Genomic DNA, 14,698 nt, shown 5'->3' on the forward strand with positions numbered 1-14,698 from the left:
TTCAATCAAATGGTCTGAATAAATGATGTTTCCAAGGAAGTTCTCATCAATTCTATAGCAATTTGATGCTGTTAGAAAACGACACATCAATTTCTTATTGCGAATTTGTTGAAGCAGCGCATCTAAAAGCTTAATGCTGTCCTTCAGGCTCTTTCTTCTCCAGGAACCTGTGATAAAAAGAGGTCAGTATGCTTGATAACAAGTCAACGAGCATGCTATTTCTGATCAAAGATTAGCATTGTCACTTATGCCTGTGTATATGAACCAGACAGAAAACAGTTTTCACTTTTCACTGCTTCATAACAGCATGCTAGAAGAAAGGATGTGATGGAATCCCAACACAGTGAATTTCTTATCACAATATGCATTACTTCTATCAACAAAATATTGTGCCACAGTTTTAGCATCCTAGCTCAGTTATATTCACATAAAAATTAAAAATCATGCATCACAATAATCATATGGCGAAAATAGTTTTAAACACATTGAATGAGGTGCTAGCAAAGACATGGCCTGGCTTTATGATCTTGCAGGTTAATTGAAACCAAATGCAACTGGATTGTATTTGGTTCCTCACATGTTGAGAAGATTGAAAAAACAGTATCTTTCACAAGTTCCATGATTTAAATAACAAGATTCTCACCCTTGTGCTTTTGCCCAACGTGATAACTGATACAGCTGAACTGATTCATTAGAGGCATGGCATACAAGAAGCAAGTAGTTACGTGGCTGTACCATCCATGCAAATCTCATGAAAAGTCCTGAGTAGACACACATGGCTGCAGCACCAGTTAAAAGATGATTTTAGTTCATTCTACAGAAGAAAAAAAAAGTATAATTATTTCTAACCCAAGCATTCCTTAGACCTGCAGTCATGTTCCGAGAAATCATCTCTGGGGGCTTTTGCGTGTCCACCAAACCCTGAAAAGATTATCCATTTCACAAAACAAGAAAATGCAGGCATCCGACGAAAAATAAACTAAATATAACAGAAGATGCATAAGATATGTACTATATTGGACCAAGTGCGAGTCATTATTTTTTTACCAGTCTAGCAAGTTACCACATCAGCAGCAAAAGTCACCAGCAGGTCTAACCAGACGTCAGAAGAAAACAGCTACAGGTAGTTAACTATAGTAGCCAATAAATGCCACAAACCTATTAGATGAATATTGGACAGGTTGCATGGCATTTGTATTTGAATAGTTCACCTTGACACTTGTTTCTTTCATTCTTTACTCGCTAATATTCCTATATTGTTTTATGTTATATATAGTGTAAGATATCGAGTGAAAACTTCGAATAAATTAAACAAAAGTAGAGCAGGAAAACAATGCCCATTGGCTGGTAATCTTTCTGAATTAATCTTCTCTTGATATACGGATTCATCCAACACTAACAGCAAATATTCAATCTGAGATTAAAAGTAACTAAAACATCCAGATAGATAAGGAACCATACAGCAGCAACAAATCCCCAATTGGCAATTGGTCCCCAAAAGTGAGTTGTTTTTGGCCCTACAGGGCTATTCCAAAAAGCTTTAAAGGCTGCCATTGTAAACACCAATCTCTTCTACCTGCTTTATGAAAAAATATTCAAGGAAGCTTAAATTTTAATGTACTAATAGAAAATGTAAGAAGAATAGACAAATTCCATAGTTGATACAAATATGGCATGGAATAGTTCGTCATGGAAAAAGCATTACTGACTTCCCTATAAAAATACCAAGGTTTCACATACTGGCCGGACCAGTAGGTGCTGACCGGTATCTATTTATTTGACCGAAAACTAATACTGGACCATATATGTTGGTATCAGACCATGTAGGTTATTCACAAACCATATATGTCATTATCAACCTGTTATTTTTTTCTGGTAATGCTGAGGGTATAATTTGGTATACCACCTAATATAATGGTCATGTACCTATTTGAATGATTGTTCGAGCCAGTATTGGATTGAGATTTGAATTCTTGGCATTAATATGCTTTGCATAACATTTTCCACTATAATTGCTTTAAGTTCAATGTCAAACTTGAGCATCAATATGTATATTTAGAACTCTAGAAACCATTTAATGACTTTGATTTAAACCCTATTTTCAATAGAAATCAGTCAAATTTTAGGGTCAATAACAATCCGATTCAAAGCATCACGTAAAAAATCAACCACATAGGTGCAAAAATTATGCTTTTTCTTTAGGTAGTTATACAACAATATATAAAAGAATTCAGGATTATCTAAAATGTATATATATATATATATATATATATATAACTAAAACAATGAAAATTTTACAAGTGAATGATAGAAATAGAAACATTCTTTTTCCACTATAATAAACTCTAATATTATATAAAATAGTGACATCCTTACATGAAAGGATCATGCACTATGACTACATATTGATCAGATCAAAGTATCAGATTGATTTTGCAATGCATAAATTAAGGTACAGGAAGCTAGTTGCACAGAATTCCCATAGAAGTTAGAGGAGCCCTTTTTACCATTATGTATAAATAGACTATTCTATTTGTACGGATATGGTAGAGGGAGGGGCAGATCCAATCTTTCTTCGTCCATAAGTTCTCGATAAATGGCCAAATAACTTCTATAGGAAACCTTGAAACAGAGATGAATGAGCACTGCCTCAAACTTGAGTTAGGGACGCTCAAATATATTTGTCTTTATGATTCACTAGGTGACACATAAACAACAACTTTGAAAGTGATAAGTCCCAACAATTTGAGATCAGATATATGGATCGTTCATTGTTATTGAGATCCGTAAAAAGTTATATATTAAGTTAAGTTCAGAGTACATAGATCTTTATTTATAGTTTCTATTAGAGTTTTTTTAAGTCTTCCTCTACATCTTCTCGTGCCACTAACATTTATTATTTCATCTCTTCTGACTACCGTATCCGGATGTCTTCTAAGCACATGCTCATACAATCTTAAATAATTTTCTCTCATCTTATCCTCCATTAAAACGATATCTAGTTGTTCACAAATAAAAATATTTTCTTTTCTATTTTTCCTAGAATTCACATATCCATCTCAACAGTCTCATCTCAGCAATACATTTTTGTATATGTTGTTTCTTAACTGTCCAAAATTGAGATCTATAAAACATTGTTAGTCTCACAACTGTCTAATAAAATTTTTCTTTTAATCTACCAGGTGACATATAGCTTAGTGAAATATAGCAAAGGATAATAAGAATTAGAAAGGGGAATACAGAATAAAGTGCATGCAATATTTAATGTAAGTTCTTCTGCTATTGTTTTTCTACCTAGGTGATTAGCCCATTAAAAGTTTCATTAGTAAGAACTTTAGAAATTCTTTGACACAAAAGGAAATACATTGTGTCTTAAAGCTAATTTAGTTATTCATCATCATCTGCTTGTTAGTTCATATATAAAGGAAGTTCCTAAAACAAAAATAAAGTTTGCCATTTTATTTTTTACTTCATTTACCAGAATTTTGTGATCTCAATTAAGGTTACCACTTTGTGCCATTACACAAAGGTGAGCAAACAAGCACATGCCAGTAATAGGCCAAGGCATGTGCCGCCACCAATTAACTTTAAATGGTACACATCAATACCATTCTAGCATAGAACTTGCCAACCCATGCAGAGATGGAAGGCAGTCCTTGATCTTAAATACTTCACAAATCAACTAAATCTGCAGATCAACTAACAGAGAACGCTGCACGAGTTCATGTCATATATAATCTATGCTGGAGGATGGTATGTGTCAGGCATGAAAAGTATTGTGATATCTGCTCACATCAACTACTAAGGTTCATAGGTAGACTACAATATGCCAGGTTCCAATGCATAACACCATCCACTGTGTTAGTTATTTTTACTGCAGTAGGTGTTGTATAGAATGTACTGCCATCTTAATAGAAGGGTCCATGGATTCTAGACCTACCACCATCGTTATCGACATTCCATGCCATACATATGCATTGGCATTGGAGGAGACCATAGGATGACTAGGCATCACATGGTTACATATATCTGTTAATCAGCGTTACTAGACAAGTCGATTAAAACGTAGTTGAAGCCATACATTTCTTAATGTTGGGTTTTCACATCGACTTTCATCCCACTTCCTAATGCTACTTTCAAGTAGTCAGCATCCTACCTCCAGTAGTTATACTTCTAATTCAGATCATCAGCGTTGATTGGATTAGGAAAATCCTTTCAACTATTAGAAATCAAATTTTCAAAGGTTTAGATGTCTCTTTGAATAGGATTTGTTACAGTTACGGTTTTACTATCTTAGTCAAGTAAGTCTTATAGGAGGCTAATTACATATTATCCCCTATACGTGGATCCTATTAGCATCGAAGTCCCTGTACTTAAAAAATTTATATTAGGATCCCTATAGCTTTGCAAATAAAACAAATAACCTCATTTACCCAAATGTCATCAGCTACATTAACGGAAAACACAACACGTGCCACTACATGTTAGATTGGTGCAAAAGTGAAGCAAAAAAATAATTTCAACATCCCTTTCGTTTCTAACATATGGGATGTTGAAATTACCTCTTTGTCGATAAAATCACTAGAAACGAAAAGGATGTTGAAATTATCTTTTGCCAATTACTTTTGTATTGATCCAGCATGTGATCAGCGTTAGATTAAATGAGATTATTTGTTTCATTTTCTAAATTTTTTAAGTACAAGAACCGTGATACTAATATAATTTTTTTAAGTACAGGGACCGTGATACCAATAAAGTCCAAGTGCATGAGGTAATCTATAATTAACCCTCTTACTTTAAATGGGATCATTCTATTAACAAAATTATATATATATATAGAAAGAAAGAAAGAAAGCTTTTCTTCCTACATGTCATGCTTGACAAGCTTTTTTTCCCACACACGCACACACAGGTATGTATAATGTACCAAATTCATATATTTTATCGAGATTATCATTAATGTGCCAAATGCATACAAGACTCTACAAATAACATCAATTCCAACGAAACTATAGAAGCACCCAATTGAATCCTTTCCTTGGTGTCATTTATAGAAGTATCGACTAAACCGAGGTAAATCGGGCACGGAACCAAACAAAATCAAAATCAATTAGACGAGAACGGGCAATCCACTAGCACCAAAAATCTGCCTTTTGGATTACAAAAACCCAAAGACGGCATCAGAGAAGAACCACGCGATTAAGATCGAGCAAACATCGTAAGAGACCATAAAAAATCGATACGGAAATTGCAATCTTTTACTAATCGAATTCAATCGCGATCTGAAACCCCTAAAACTTTTCCGAGTCATTCGCGTCGAAAGTAGTAGGCGGGGAGGGAACGAAAAGGGCAGACCTCGAAGAAAGCCGAAGACGAGCTTTAGGGATCGAATCCTTTCCTTGAATCTATAGAAGCACCCAATCAAAATCCTTTCCTTGGTGTCATTTCTAGAGCTATCGACTAAACCGAGGTAAACTGGGCATGGAACCAATTTATAGAACTATCGAGCCCGAGATGGAGGAGGAGAGCCGGCTGCTGCGGAGGCGCTCCTTGGAGGACGGCGTCGGCGAATGGGTGACCGAGAAGTCGAATTACGTATGTAACACGTGTTGGCCACGTGCGACGGAGTGATTCCCCAAACCGAGTGGCGGATCCTCTCCAAACATTATTTCACCAACCAAATGAACTGGCCCACGACATCAGCTCATCACAAAAACAAATGGCAAAGATGTGGGATCTAAGTAAATGGACGGCGATGATGCGAGGCTAGCTTGTCCCAATTTAAAATTGTCATTGTAGAGGATACAGAAGTAACACCATTTCTTCATTGGAATCTACTGTTAAACATTAAAAATATTACTGTTTACCGTTCTTTTATTATTTACGATCCTAAAAAGGATGAAATACAAAATTATAGGAAGAAAAAGAAAGAAATCGATAATATTATGACTGTATATGGTAAAATAATATTTTTTTATTTTTTTTCAAGAGAATGTCATTAGTGAAAGGGGATTTTTGAATAATAAGTTCAAAAATAATTCACTGGTATCCAAATCTTATTGAACCAACAATAATTTGTTAGTACTAATTGACTTGTTGATTTAGGAAATGGACAAGAGACTATGTTATAGAATTGTGTGAGATAGATACAAGCAAACTCACCAACCATGGGAGCCATAGTTTTCTTCGCATGACGGTGTAGTTCCTTTTCTCCATGTCTAAAGTTGAAAATGATGTCAAGTGGATGCTTATAAAACCTAATAATTGTCACACCTATGAAACTTGGCAACGAGCCATTGGCTAATAATAAATAATTTTATTATAAAACCAAGCGGTATATTAGTTTCAAGTGGATATGATGTATTTGAGGAGGGCGAGATTCTAAAATATACTATATTTACCAACTAAATTAATTGATATCTTACTATTAAGATTCAAACCCAAGTTTATTAGGTTTAAAACTAATCGTTTAGTCACTATACCATGGACGCTCTGTTACAAATCCACATTTGCCTATCTACATCTAACTTGATCTAGATGGTGATTTAGATTTTTATCCCAATTTGGATGTGAATATTCAAACTCTAGTTTTAATGGTTGTTTGAATTTTTGTTTTTGATCTCAATGTTGATTTTAAACTTTCATTTATATGGTAATTCAAACTTTCGAAATCGATCTTTGTACTTTCGATAATATATTTTTATTATAAATATATTCGAGATATCCCTATCTGTACGTACTATGGAGATCCTAATCATATTTTATCTAGTGAATTTTATATAAATATAATTTATGTTGTGATACGACACATTTTGGTATCTCTCACGTAGAGCCAAGTAAGCAAACATGATGATTATCGATATGGAACTTCAAGTCCGATGTGGCATGTAGCACACACGTGGCGGGCAATCGCACGTTGCCCCCTTCGTACAAACGATATCATCATGATACAATCGTCTTGGAAAATTCGGGGCGGCATCGTGTAGCGTCGATCCGTGCAAGTCGATCGGCGCTCGCACAAAAGCTTAAATCGATCGTTCGAGAAGTTAGTCACAGTTAATTGACTTTGTATGACAAATTCATCCTCGCAAGTATAAAAGCTAACCCTCTTTGATCATGAAAGGAGACTCAACTCACCCTAATTCCACAATACTGACTTAAACTTTAGAAGCGTCGAGTCGGGAAATCCCCCTCCCGACCTCAACCTTTATGCAGGAGGAACCGACAACGAAACAACAACAACCTATCGAGGGAGAATCACACAGGATACGATGCTTGGACCTAACCCGACCTGACGTCGACGTGACCAGAGCATCCGCATGGACAACCTTGCGCATCCGAGACTTGACTGAGCAATGCTGACACCTCGGACTTGACTCAGCAATGCTGACACCTCGATCATGGCGTAAAGGTTCGAGCAATAAGACAGAGTAAATCTTCTCCGCCTTCCCCATCTCCAATAAGTCAATACTAAGTATGTTCGAGCAAATGTTCGCCCGTAGCAACAAAAACACCATGGCTATCAATAACAGGATGTTTGATGATCTGCAACATGGCGTGCAGATCAACAGTAAGTGATAGGCTGTCGAGTAATGGGCAATGGAGTTGCCGTTCCATTCTAAGCTCATGATAGATGAAGAAAAGAAACTCGATATCCATGGTGGCAGTGTCAGGATAAGAAGACGATCGAGGACTAGGACTGGAGTCGTTTCTCACGTAGCTACAAACAAAGATCCATAAATCATATGATACAGCGAACAGCGGGCATCACAGCGAACTCCTTGTAGAGTCCGTACTGCGATGATAGCAACGAATCGAGGAGTCTGCATGCCGCAAAGACCTCCAGCACAAACAAGGAACAGTGGGGATGTTCCCCGAGTGGGTGATGAACGGGGCATGCGACAGGAGGAGGAGGAGGTGGTGGAGGAGGACAAAAGCCACTGCGCTGTGAGCCAACAACAGCATGTGGGCGAGGATGGCTTTCTCTCAGTCTGGTCTTCAAGGTCAGAGATGATGCCAGCTCGAGCAAATTAATTTCCTTTTCTTCTGCAGATCTAAATGATAAAAACTAGATTCAATTTCAGGAATAAATGATTAATAGTCGATATCTCCAATCATCATCATCTTCTTCCTTTCGGAAACATGCGTGTATGAGGTGAAGCTCTTAGGAAAAGTCTTTGCTATCTGTAGCTCTTCCTTACTTTGACCCATGACATCCGTCCAAGTTGTATAGAATAATTGAAGCTTTTTTGGTAATCAAGCCAACAAAAGAAGCAGAGTGTTTGTTATCTCTTTAGCTAGAGCAACATGCAAGAAGAAGTGAGCAAATGTTTCACTAGATATTAAAGGATAATTAAGCTTATTAGTTTTGATTTAAGCATCAAGTAAATGGATAAGCTATCCCAACAGAAGTCTTAAATTGTATATAAATATATTTTCTCAGTTCTATGGAAAAACAAATCAACCAGCATGAAATATTGGCTGGTGATACTGTCATCAGTTTCCTTAGTCTGCTATATAGCAACAAATTTAATGCTGAATAGCAAGCTAGTGTGTTAATTTTCTTCAGCCAACATGTTCTGCTGTTCTCTGGAAGTGACACTGTATGATAGGAGTGGTGATTCTTCGTAAGCATATTTTTGTCCAAATATTTTTCCCTCCCCTGTGTCCCACATGATCAGATTATTCTGGAGGAGAGAGAGCTTTTGCTTTTGAAGGCTTGCTTTTTCTCTCTTCTTTGTGATTTCTTTCACTGCTGCTGACAGCCTGCTGGTTTGCCCAGCTGTGTAGAGTCATGTGAGCCTGGTGATGCCTCCTTGCAAGGAGTTGTTGGGAAAATGTAGTGGGAAAAAGCACCATGGAAAGTAGTATGCATGCGCTCTACGACTCGCAAGCATACTACTGTGCTGGAAAACTTCACTATTTTGTTATTTCAGAGGTAGAATAAAGAAAGAAGGACCCAACAAAGATCTGCAAGCATTGGTCTGGAGCTTCTAGCCAGTGTCTCGGGGTTTGTCCCGGCAAAGAAACAGAAGAAGGAATTCTAGGGAGATGGCCAAGGCCTTGGGAATTAGGTCTCCCCTTGGGATAACCAGGTTCCAGCTCAGACCATGGCAAAACCACCAATTTTCTCCTCTACTCCTTTAGTTACCCTCATTCCCCTGTTCCTATTTCTGTTTCCTCCCCCAGTCTCTCATTTGTTGGGTATGAGGCTTTGAGTTGCCACACATGCTTGCCATGTCGGTAGCTCATGTGCAGGATCTCCTTTGGTGAACTGACAAAACCAGTTGATGGTTCAAGCAGCACTCAGATCATAGAGAGTTTGAGGTGCTAATTTCCTGCCAACACCAGATTAGAGCAAGAGATTTGCTGTGAGTTGAAGTGAAATGTTGTAGTGGTAAGAGTGGGGAAAAGTAAAAGTTAGCCGCATCAGAATTTATGCTTGTTTTTATTAACAAATAGTCCTGGTTAATAAATTACAGTACTAAGTTGTATTTTTGGTGGGATCATCAAGCACCATGTTTCCAGCTTCGCAAGTAAAGTGTACTCTCTCTCTCTCTCTCTCTCTCATGGGTTTTATATTAGTTTTGTTCATATGTCACTTGGTATCCTCCTTTCAGGGATCCCAAAGCTGGCATCCAGATCCAATGGTGCTGCACAATCCATCTGTTTTGTCTTTGGGCAGTGACAGCTCAATAAAAAGATACTGAGCAAAGTTGCCATGACCATCTTAACCATTGCCATCTTTTGTCTTCTTGCTGACCTGTGGACTACATCTTCAATGGAGTTTACTGCTGCTACATACACACTGTAATGCATCTTTGATCTGGTGTAATCCTGCTTCAAGCAACAAGACCTATCTCTACATACTGTTATCGTTTCTATACTGGTTGATGTCTCATGTCAGTAAGCAACTCTGTCCCATCCCACTTAATTTCTTCTCCCATTCTTTTATCTGTCAGAGAATTCTCCTTCAACACACTTCCCAAGCAAATGTATAGGCTGCCCCCACCGCGGAATTTTCTCTTTATAGAAGTCATTCAACCAAGGATCTCACTCATTACTATAAAGCTTGTATTTTCTTATATTTTATGCCCATTTCCTCGTTTTAGCATTCTAGCATCATAAGGTGGCAGGCATGTGTGTTTCCTTCTTTTTCTTTCTCCTTTACTTGCTTCTGACAGCAGGGGGAGCTGATGGCTAGGAAAGGCTGCAAGCTTCTTCCAAGCCATGGCCAGACTAAGTCCAGAAGAGAAGATGGAACAGAGAGGAGCACATTAATGATTTGATTCCGGAATCCATTCAGCCTTCTCTGTGAGCTCCAAGAGCCCAAAGTTTGTGTTTTTCTCATCATGGGAAGCTTCTTTTTGGAGGCTGGTGATTCAGCAAGTGCAAAGAGAAGAGAGTATGGGCTGTTAGTCTTGGTTTTCCTCTGGACTTGGTCTCCTGCAGCTGCTGTTCTCTCCCCTAAAGGTGTCAACTATGAAGGTAACTCTGTCATCTTTCATGGCTTGAGCTTTCTTCTCTTTCCGTGAAGAGGAGATCATCACATTTCTCTATGATGTGTTTTCCTTGTTTGTTTTGCAGTTCAAGCTCTAATGGGCGTAAAAGCATCCCTAAAGGATCCCCATAGTGTTCTTGAGAACTGGGATCAGGACTCTGTGGATCCATGCAGCTGGACCATGGTTACATGTTCACCTGAGAATTTAGTTATTGGACTGTGAGTGCCACACTGTTCTTTCTTCTCCCGTTCTACTTTTTCCTTTCAAATGAAGGAAGAATATAGACATATATATATTTTTTAATCTTCACAGAGGATCTCCAAGCCAAAATTTATCCGGCACACTCTCTCCAAGCATTGGCAACTTGACAAATCTTGAGATTATGTAAGTTCTCATTCCAGATAGTCAATGGTGAAAACTTCCTCACATCGATGATTTAGGGAATGTTACTTTATAGTCTCCTCCAGAACAACAACATATCAGGACCCATCCCACAAGAGATTGGAAGGCTGTCAAAGCTTAGAACTCTTGACCTCTCCAGCAACTATTTCACTGGTGACATCCCTACCTCTATCACCCACCTGAGTAGCCTCCAGTACCTGTGAGTACAAAATGCTGGAATTTATTTTTTGGCCCATATAACCACTCAATCTTTTGCATTTGTTTGATTACATGAGATCAGGAGGCTCAATAACAATAGTTTGTCTGGAGAATTTCCTGTGTCTTTGACCAACCTGACACAGCTTGCACTCCTGTAAGTCACATGACCTGGGTAATATGATGAATTCGGCTTGAAGGAACTGTGTAGCTGAGACTCATCTGTTGCATGATTCAGGGACTTGTCTTACAATAATTTGAGTGGTCCTGTGCCAAGTTTTCCAGCTAGGACATTCAAGTAAGTCTGCTGGAGCCCTTCTTGTTTTCCATGAACTTTATTTTCTTGAACGTATGGTGCACTGTTCCATTGTTTGACCAAGTAAAATAGTATCATGTAGCCAGTGGGCATTCAATTGGGTAGGCCAAATGATAGCTTCTTTGCTTTTGCAGTATTCTGAATCCTGCTTCTGCAATGTGTCTAGTTTTCCAGAGAGACTGGTGGGCTACAGTCACTGCCAGTTAAATCTGTTTACTGATATATTTGTGCTAGTATTGGTCCAACAATATAAAAAAACCTTATTGCATCCTTTCTATTCAGATTGTCTATTTAAAGTAGTAACAGTGTTCAGTAAAATCCTTTCTTTAAACTAGGAACATATTTAACTTGTCTTTTAAATTTCATTTTGCAGTATTGTTGGAAATCCTTTAATCTGTGCTACTGGTTCAGAGAAAGACTGCTTCGGGACAATGCCCATGCCGATTTCCTACAACTTGAACAATTCAGAGACAGAGAGTACTTACATTATCCGAGATATTATCTAGTTGATATATATTTTTCATTTTGATGCTTCAGAGAATATTCTAACATGAATCTAACATAAGCTGTATCGTGCACCTGTTTTATATCTCTTGTGTGCCTGTGAATCAGTACACAAGGGGATAATTGACTTTTCTTATTGTCGATGTGTAATTAACATGTAAGATAATGGTAAGAATTATATTTTAATTGAAGAAAATTAATTCTCGAGCCTTGGTAATATGGTCACAACTAATTCTTTTACATTCATTTTACAATTCCATCTGCACATGCACAAAATCCTTTTCTTATCTACCAATTTTATGCTATTTGCTAGATCTTAGCCATCAAATTTTTTTCTATCTTGACTAATATTCTGAAAATATTTTGGACTTTGACTAAAACAATGGGTCTGCATTTTCTTCCACATCATTGTTATCACAAGTCCCTTGATCAAGTTCCTTTATCTGTTCTTCAGTGTCGGTTGCCTAGTGCTTGTGGATGCTACAGTTTTGTTTCATGTAAGTTACAGAACTGGCTTGTGTCTTTCAATTCTGACTTCCATCCATTTATCATGAAGGCACTGCAACCCAAGGAAAACCAAGAAATCATAAAGTTGCTTTAGCACTTGGTTCCAGCTTTGGATTAGTCTGTTCAATAGTTCTTGTCATTGGGTTGATTCTCTGGTGGAGGCAAAGACATAACCAACAAATCCTATTCGAAGTTGATGGTGAGTAAAAGGCACAAGAATGCATTAGCATCGTCAATCTTGCTACTCTTTCTCACTTATGAGACACATCCTTCTATAAATCATTTATCGACATATGTTCACAAATTAATCATCTCTTTGATACATTCAGAGCAACACGACGAGGAAGTTTGCCTCGGAAATTTGAAGAAATTTCAGTTTCGCGAGCTTCAGATCGCAACAGATAACTTCAGCAGCAAGAACATACTAGGCAAAGGCGGCTTTGGAATTGTTTATAAAGGTCATCTAAAAGATGGGACTCTGGTAGCTGTCAAAAGGCTCAAGGATGGGAGTGCCGTGGGTGGTGAGATCCAGTTTCAGACTGAAGTTGAGATGATAAGCTTGGCTGTGCATCGAAACCTCCTCAGACTGCATGGATTCTGTATGACTGCCTCGGAGAGATTACTCGTATATCCATATATGTCAAATGGAAGTGTTGCTTCCCGACTAAAAGGTGACTACCTGATCCTGGCTTCTTAATGAAATTATTGGATTTACTCAAATTTCCAACATCATTAATTTTTCAAGTCACTAATATGTCCTTTTTTAGAAGAGACATGCCCTCTAAGTTTTCAAAATATGGAAACTTGATATGAATGAAAATTTGATTTAGTGGCTCAAAAGTAGCCAAATACACACTGTTACGATCATTTATCCATTTCTTGTTTTCCTTAGGAAAACCACCATTGGATTGGATTACGAGAAAAAGGATCGCAGTGGGAGCTGCAAGAGGTCTACTCTACCTTCACGAGCAGTGTGATCCGAAGATAATTCACAGAGACGTAAAGGCCGCCAATATTTTGCTAGATGATTACTGTGAGGCCATAGTTGGAGATTTTGGGCTGGCAAAGCTTATGGATCACAGGGATTCGCATGTAACTACAGCTGTACGAGGCACCGTCGGACACATTGCACCCGAGTATCTCTCTACAGGCCAGTCTTCCGAAAAAACTGATGTTTTTGGATTTGGAATTCTCCTCCTCGAACTTATTACCGGTCGGACAGCTTTAGAATTCGGGAAGTCGGTGAATGAGAAAGGCACCATGCTTGACTGGGTAAGAATGATGTTAGACTCACAAATTGAAGCCACTTTATGTGCCTTTACTATTTGTCTACTTGATCATTCAGGTAAAGAAGATCCATCAAGAGAAGAAGCTTGACATGCTCATGGACAAGAACTTGAAGAACATTTACGATAGGATCGAGCTCGAGGAGATGGTACAAGTAGCGCTCCTGTGCACACAGTTTCTTCCCGGCCACCGGCCCAAAATGTCAGAGGTTGTGCGAATGCTCGAAGGCGATGGACTTGTGGAGAGATGGGAAGCCTCTCAGAGAGTCGACTCCCAAAATTTCAAGGTGCCTGAGTTTGCCTTTTCGGAAAGGTGCTACTCGAACCTGACGGATGACTCGTCGTTACTTGTCCAAGCAGTTGAACTCTCTGGGCCAAGGTAAGAGTTCATAACACTACAGAATCAACAGCATGGAAAAAAGCACTGGAATTATCTGTGATCAATGATTACAAGATAGGAGGTAAAATGCAATTACCATCTTTCCTGTATTTGCTCTTATCATGAGAGCCTTTCCAGACCAGGCCATGGACGTTGCACAAAGATAGCAAGTTCTTGAGTTGAACCTCCATGGATCAAACACGAAAGTAGTTCTTTGACATCGGTATGACTGCGAGTTTTGTTGTATATAGGTCTGAAGGACTCAAAGTAAAGAATGTCATGATTCAACGCCATGGATCTTGTGCTTCTTTCCACCTCTTTTCTTCTCTCTCAAGAATTCGGCATGTTTAATGTCGTCCATCACACTCCTAGAGGCAGCATATTTCCAAGCTTTGAACTGCGACATGGATTTCTTGGTGTCAGAAGAACTCGTTGATGTAGATTTTGATCGTCATTTTGACATAGCAAATTGAGTCGATCTAATCCATTTTTTTAAGAAAAATCACACTAATGTCCCCCGGCTTACGAGTTTGATCTTAAACAAAAGAGATTATGGATTTATTTGATGAGGGTTCTTCTGATGCTTTGTCAATGTGACGGTAAGACT

The 14,698-nt window shown here is 38.2% G+C and overlaps 2 protein-coding genes across 5 annotated transcripts; one reads left to right on the forward strand and one right to left on the reverse strand.

Moving 5' to 3' along the window:
• On the reverse strand, nucleotides 1-5,568 carry LOC135583541 (mitochondrial pyruvate carrier 1-like). 3 transcript variants are annotated; one of them, XM_065125559.1, is made up of 5 exons: nucleotides 5,356-5,568; nucleotides 1,462-1,576; nucleotides 867-921; nucleotides 644-779; nucleotides 1-167 (listed from the first exon to the last, which is right to left on the reverse strand). In XM_065125559.1, exons 2-5 carry the CDS (start codon nucleotides 1,552-1,554, stop codon nucleotides 131-133), a joined length of 321 nt encoding a protein of 106 aa, XP_064981631.1. In that variant the 5' UTR covers nucleotides 1,555-1,576; nucleotides 5,356-5,568; the 3' UTR covers nucleotides 1-130. The 3 variants fall into 3 exon arrangements, with proteins under 3 accessions (XP_064981631.1, XP_064981632.1, XP_064981633.1); XM_065125560.1 differs by having other exon boundaries at nucleotides 1,462-1,579; nucleotides 5,356-5,496; XM_065125561.1 differs by lacking the exon at nucleotides 1-167 and having other exon boundaries at nucleotides 640-779.
• A 4,569-nt stretch (nucleotides 5,569-10,137) lies between these two features.
• LOC103997942 (protein NSP-INTERACTING KINASE 1-like) lies at nucleotides 10,138-14,593 on the forward strand. Of its 2 annotated transcripts, XM_018831132.2 has the most exons (12): nucleotides 10,138-10,488; nucleotides 10,588-10,720; nucleotides 10,815-10,886; nucleotides 10,960-11,103; nucleotides 11,185-11,256; nucleotides 11,338-11,397; nucleotides 11,550-11,597; nucleotides 11,789-11,892; nucleotides 12,476-12,625; nucleotides 12,756-13,097; nucleotides 13,319-13,698; nucleotides 13,772-14,593. In XM_018831132.2, exons 1-12 carry the CDS (start codon nucleotides 10,353-10,355, stop codon nucleotides 14,093-14,095), a joined length of 1,965 nt encoding a protein of 654 aa, XP_018686677.2. In that variant the 5' UTR covers nucleotides 10,138-10,352; the 3' UTR covers nucleotides 14,096-14,593. The 2 variants fall into 2 exon arrangements, with proteins under 2 accessions (XP_018686677.2, XP_009417562.2); XM_009419287.3 differs by lacking the exon at nucleotides 11,550-11,597 and having other exon boundaries at nucleotides 10,143-10,488.
• Nucleotides 14,594-14,698: the final 105 nt, after the last annotated feature.

Source organism: Musa acuminata, chromosome BXJ2-9 (assembly GCF_036884655.1).
Source record: "Musa acuminata AAA Group cultivar baxijiao chromosome BXJ2-9, Cavendish_Baxijiao_AAA, whole genome shotgun sequence".
NCBI classification, from domain to species: Eukaryota; Viridiplantae; Streptophyta; class Magnoliopsida; order Zingiberales; family Musaceae; genus Musa; species Musa acuminata.

Bases quoted from the DNA above. Each gene is read 5' to 3' on its own strand.
- LOC103997942 (XM_018831132.2), top strand. From the start codon at position 10,353: ATGGGAAGCTTCTTTTTGGAGGCTGGTGATTCAGCAAGTGCAAAGAGA. The intron at 11,257-11,337 runs GTAAGTCACATG...TGCATGATTCAG, and splicing joins CTGACACAGCTTGCACTCCT to GGACTTGTCTTACAATAATT. The intron at 13,098-13,318 runs GTGACTACCTGA...TGTTTTCCTTAG, and splicing joins TGTTGCTTCCCGACTAAAAG to GAAAACCACCATTGGATTGG.
- LOC135583541 (XM_065125559.1), bottom strand. From the start codon at position 1,554: ATGGCAGCCTTTAAAGCTTTTTGGAATAGCCCTGTAGGGCCAAAAACA. The intron at 922-1,461 runs GTATGGTTCCTT...TAATCTTTTCAG, and splicing joins ATTGGGGATTTGTTGCTGCT to GGTTTGGTGGACACGCAAAA. The intron at 168-643 runs GTGAGAATCTTG...TTTTTATCACAG, and splicing joins CGTTGGGCAAAAGCACAAGG to GTTCCTGGAGAAGAAAGAGC.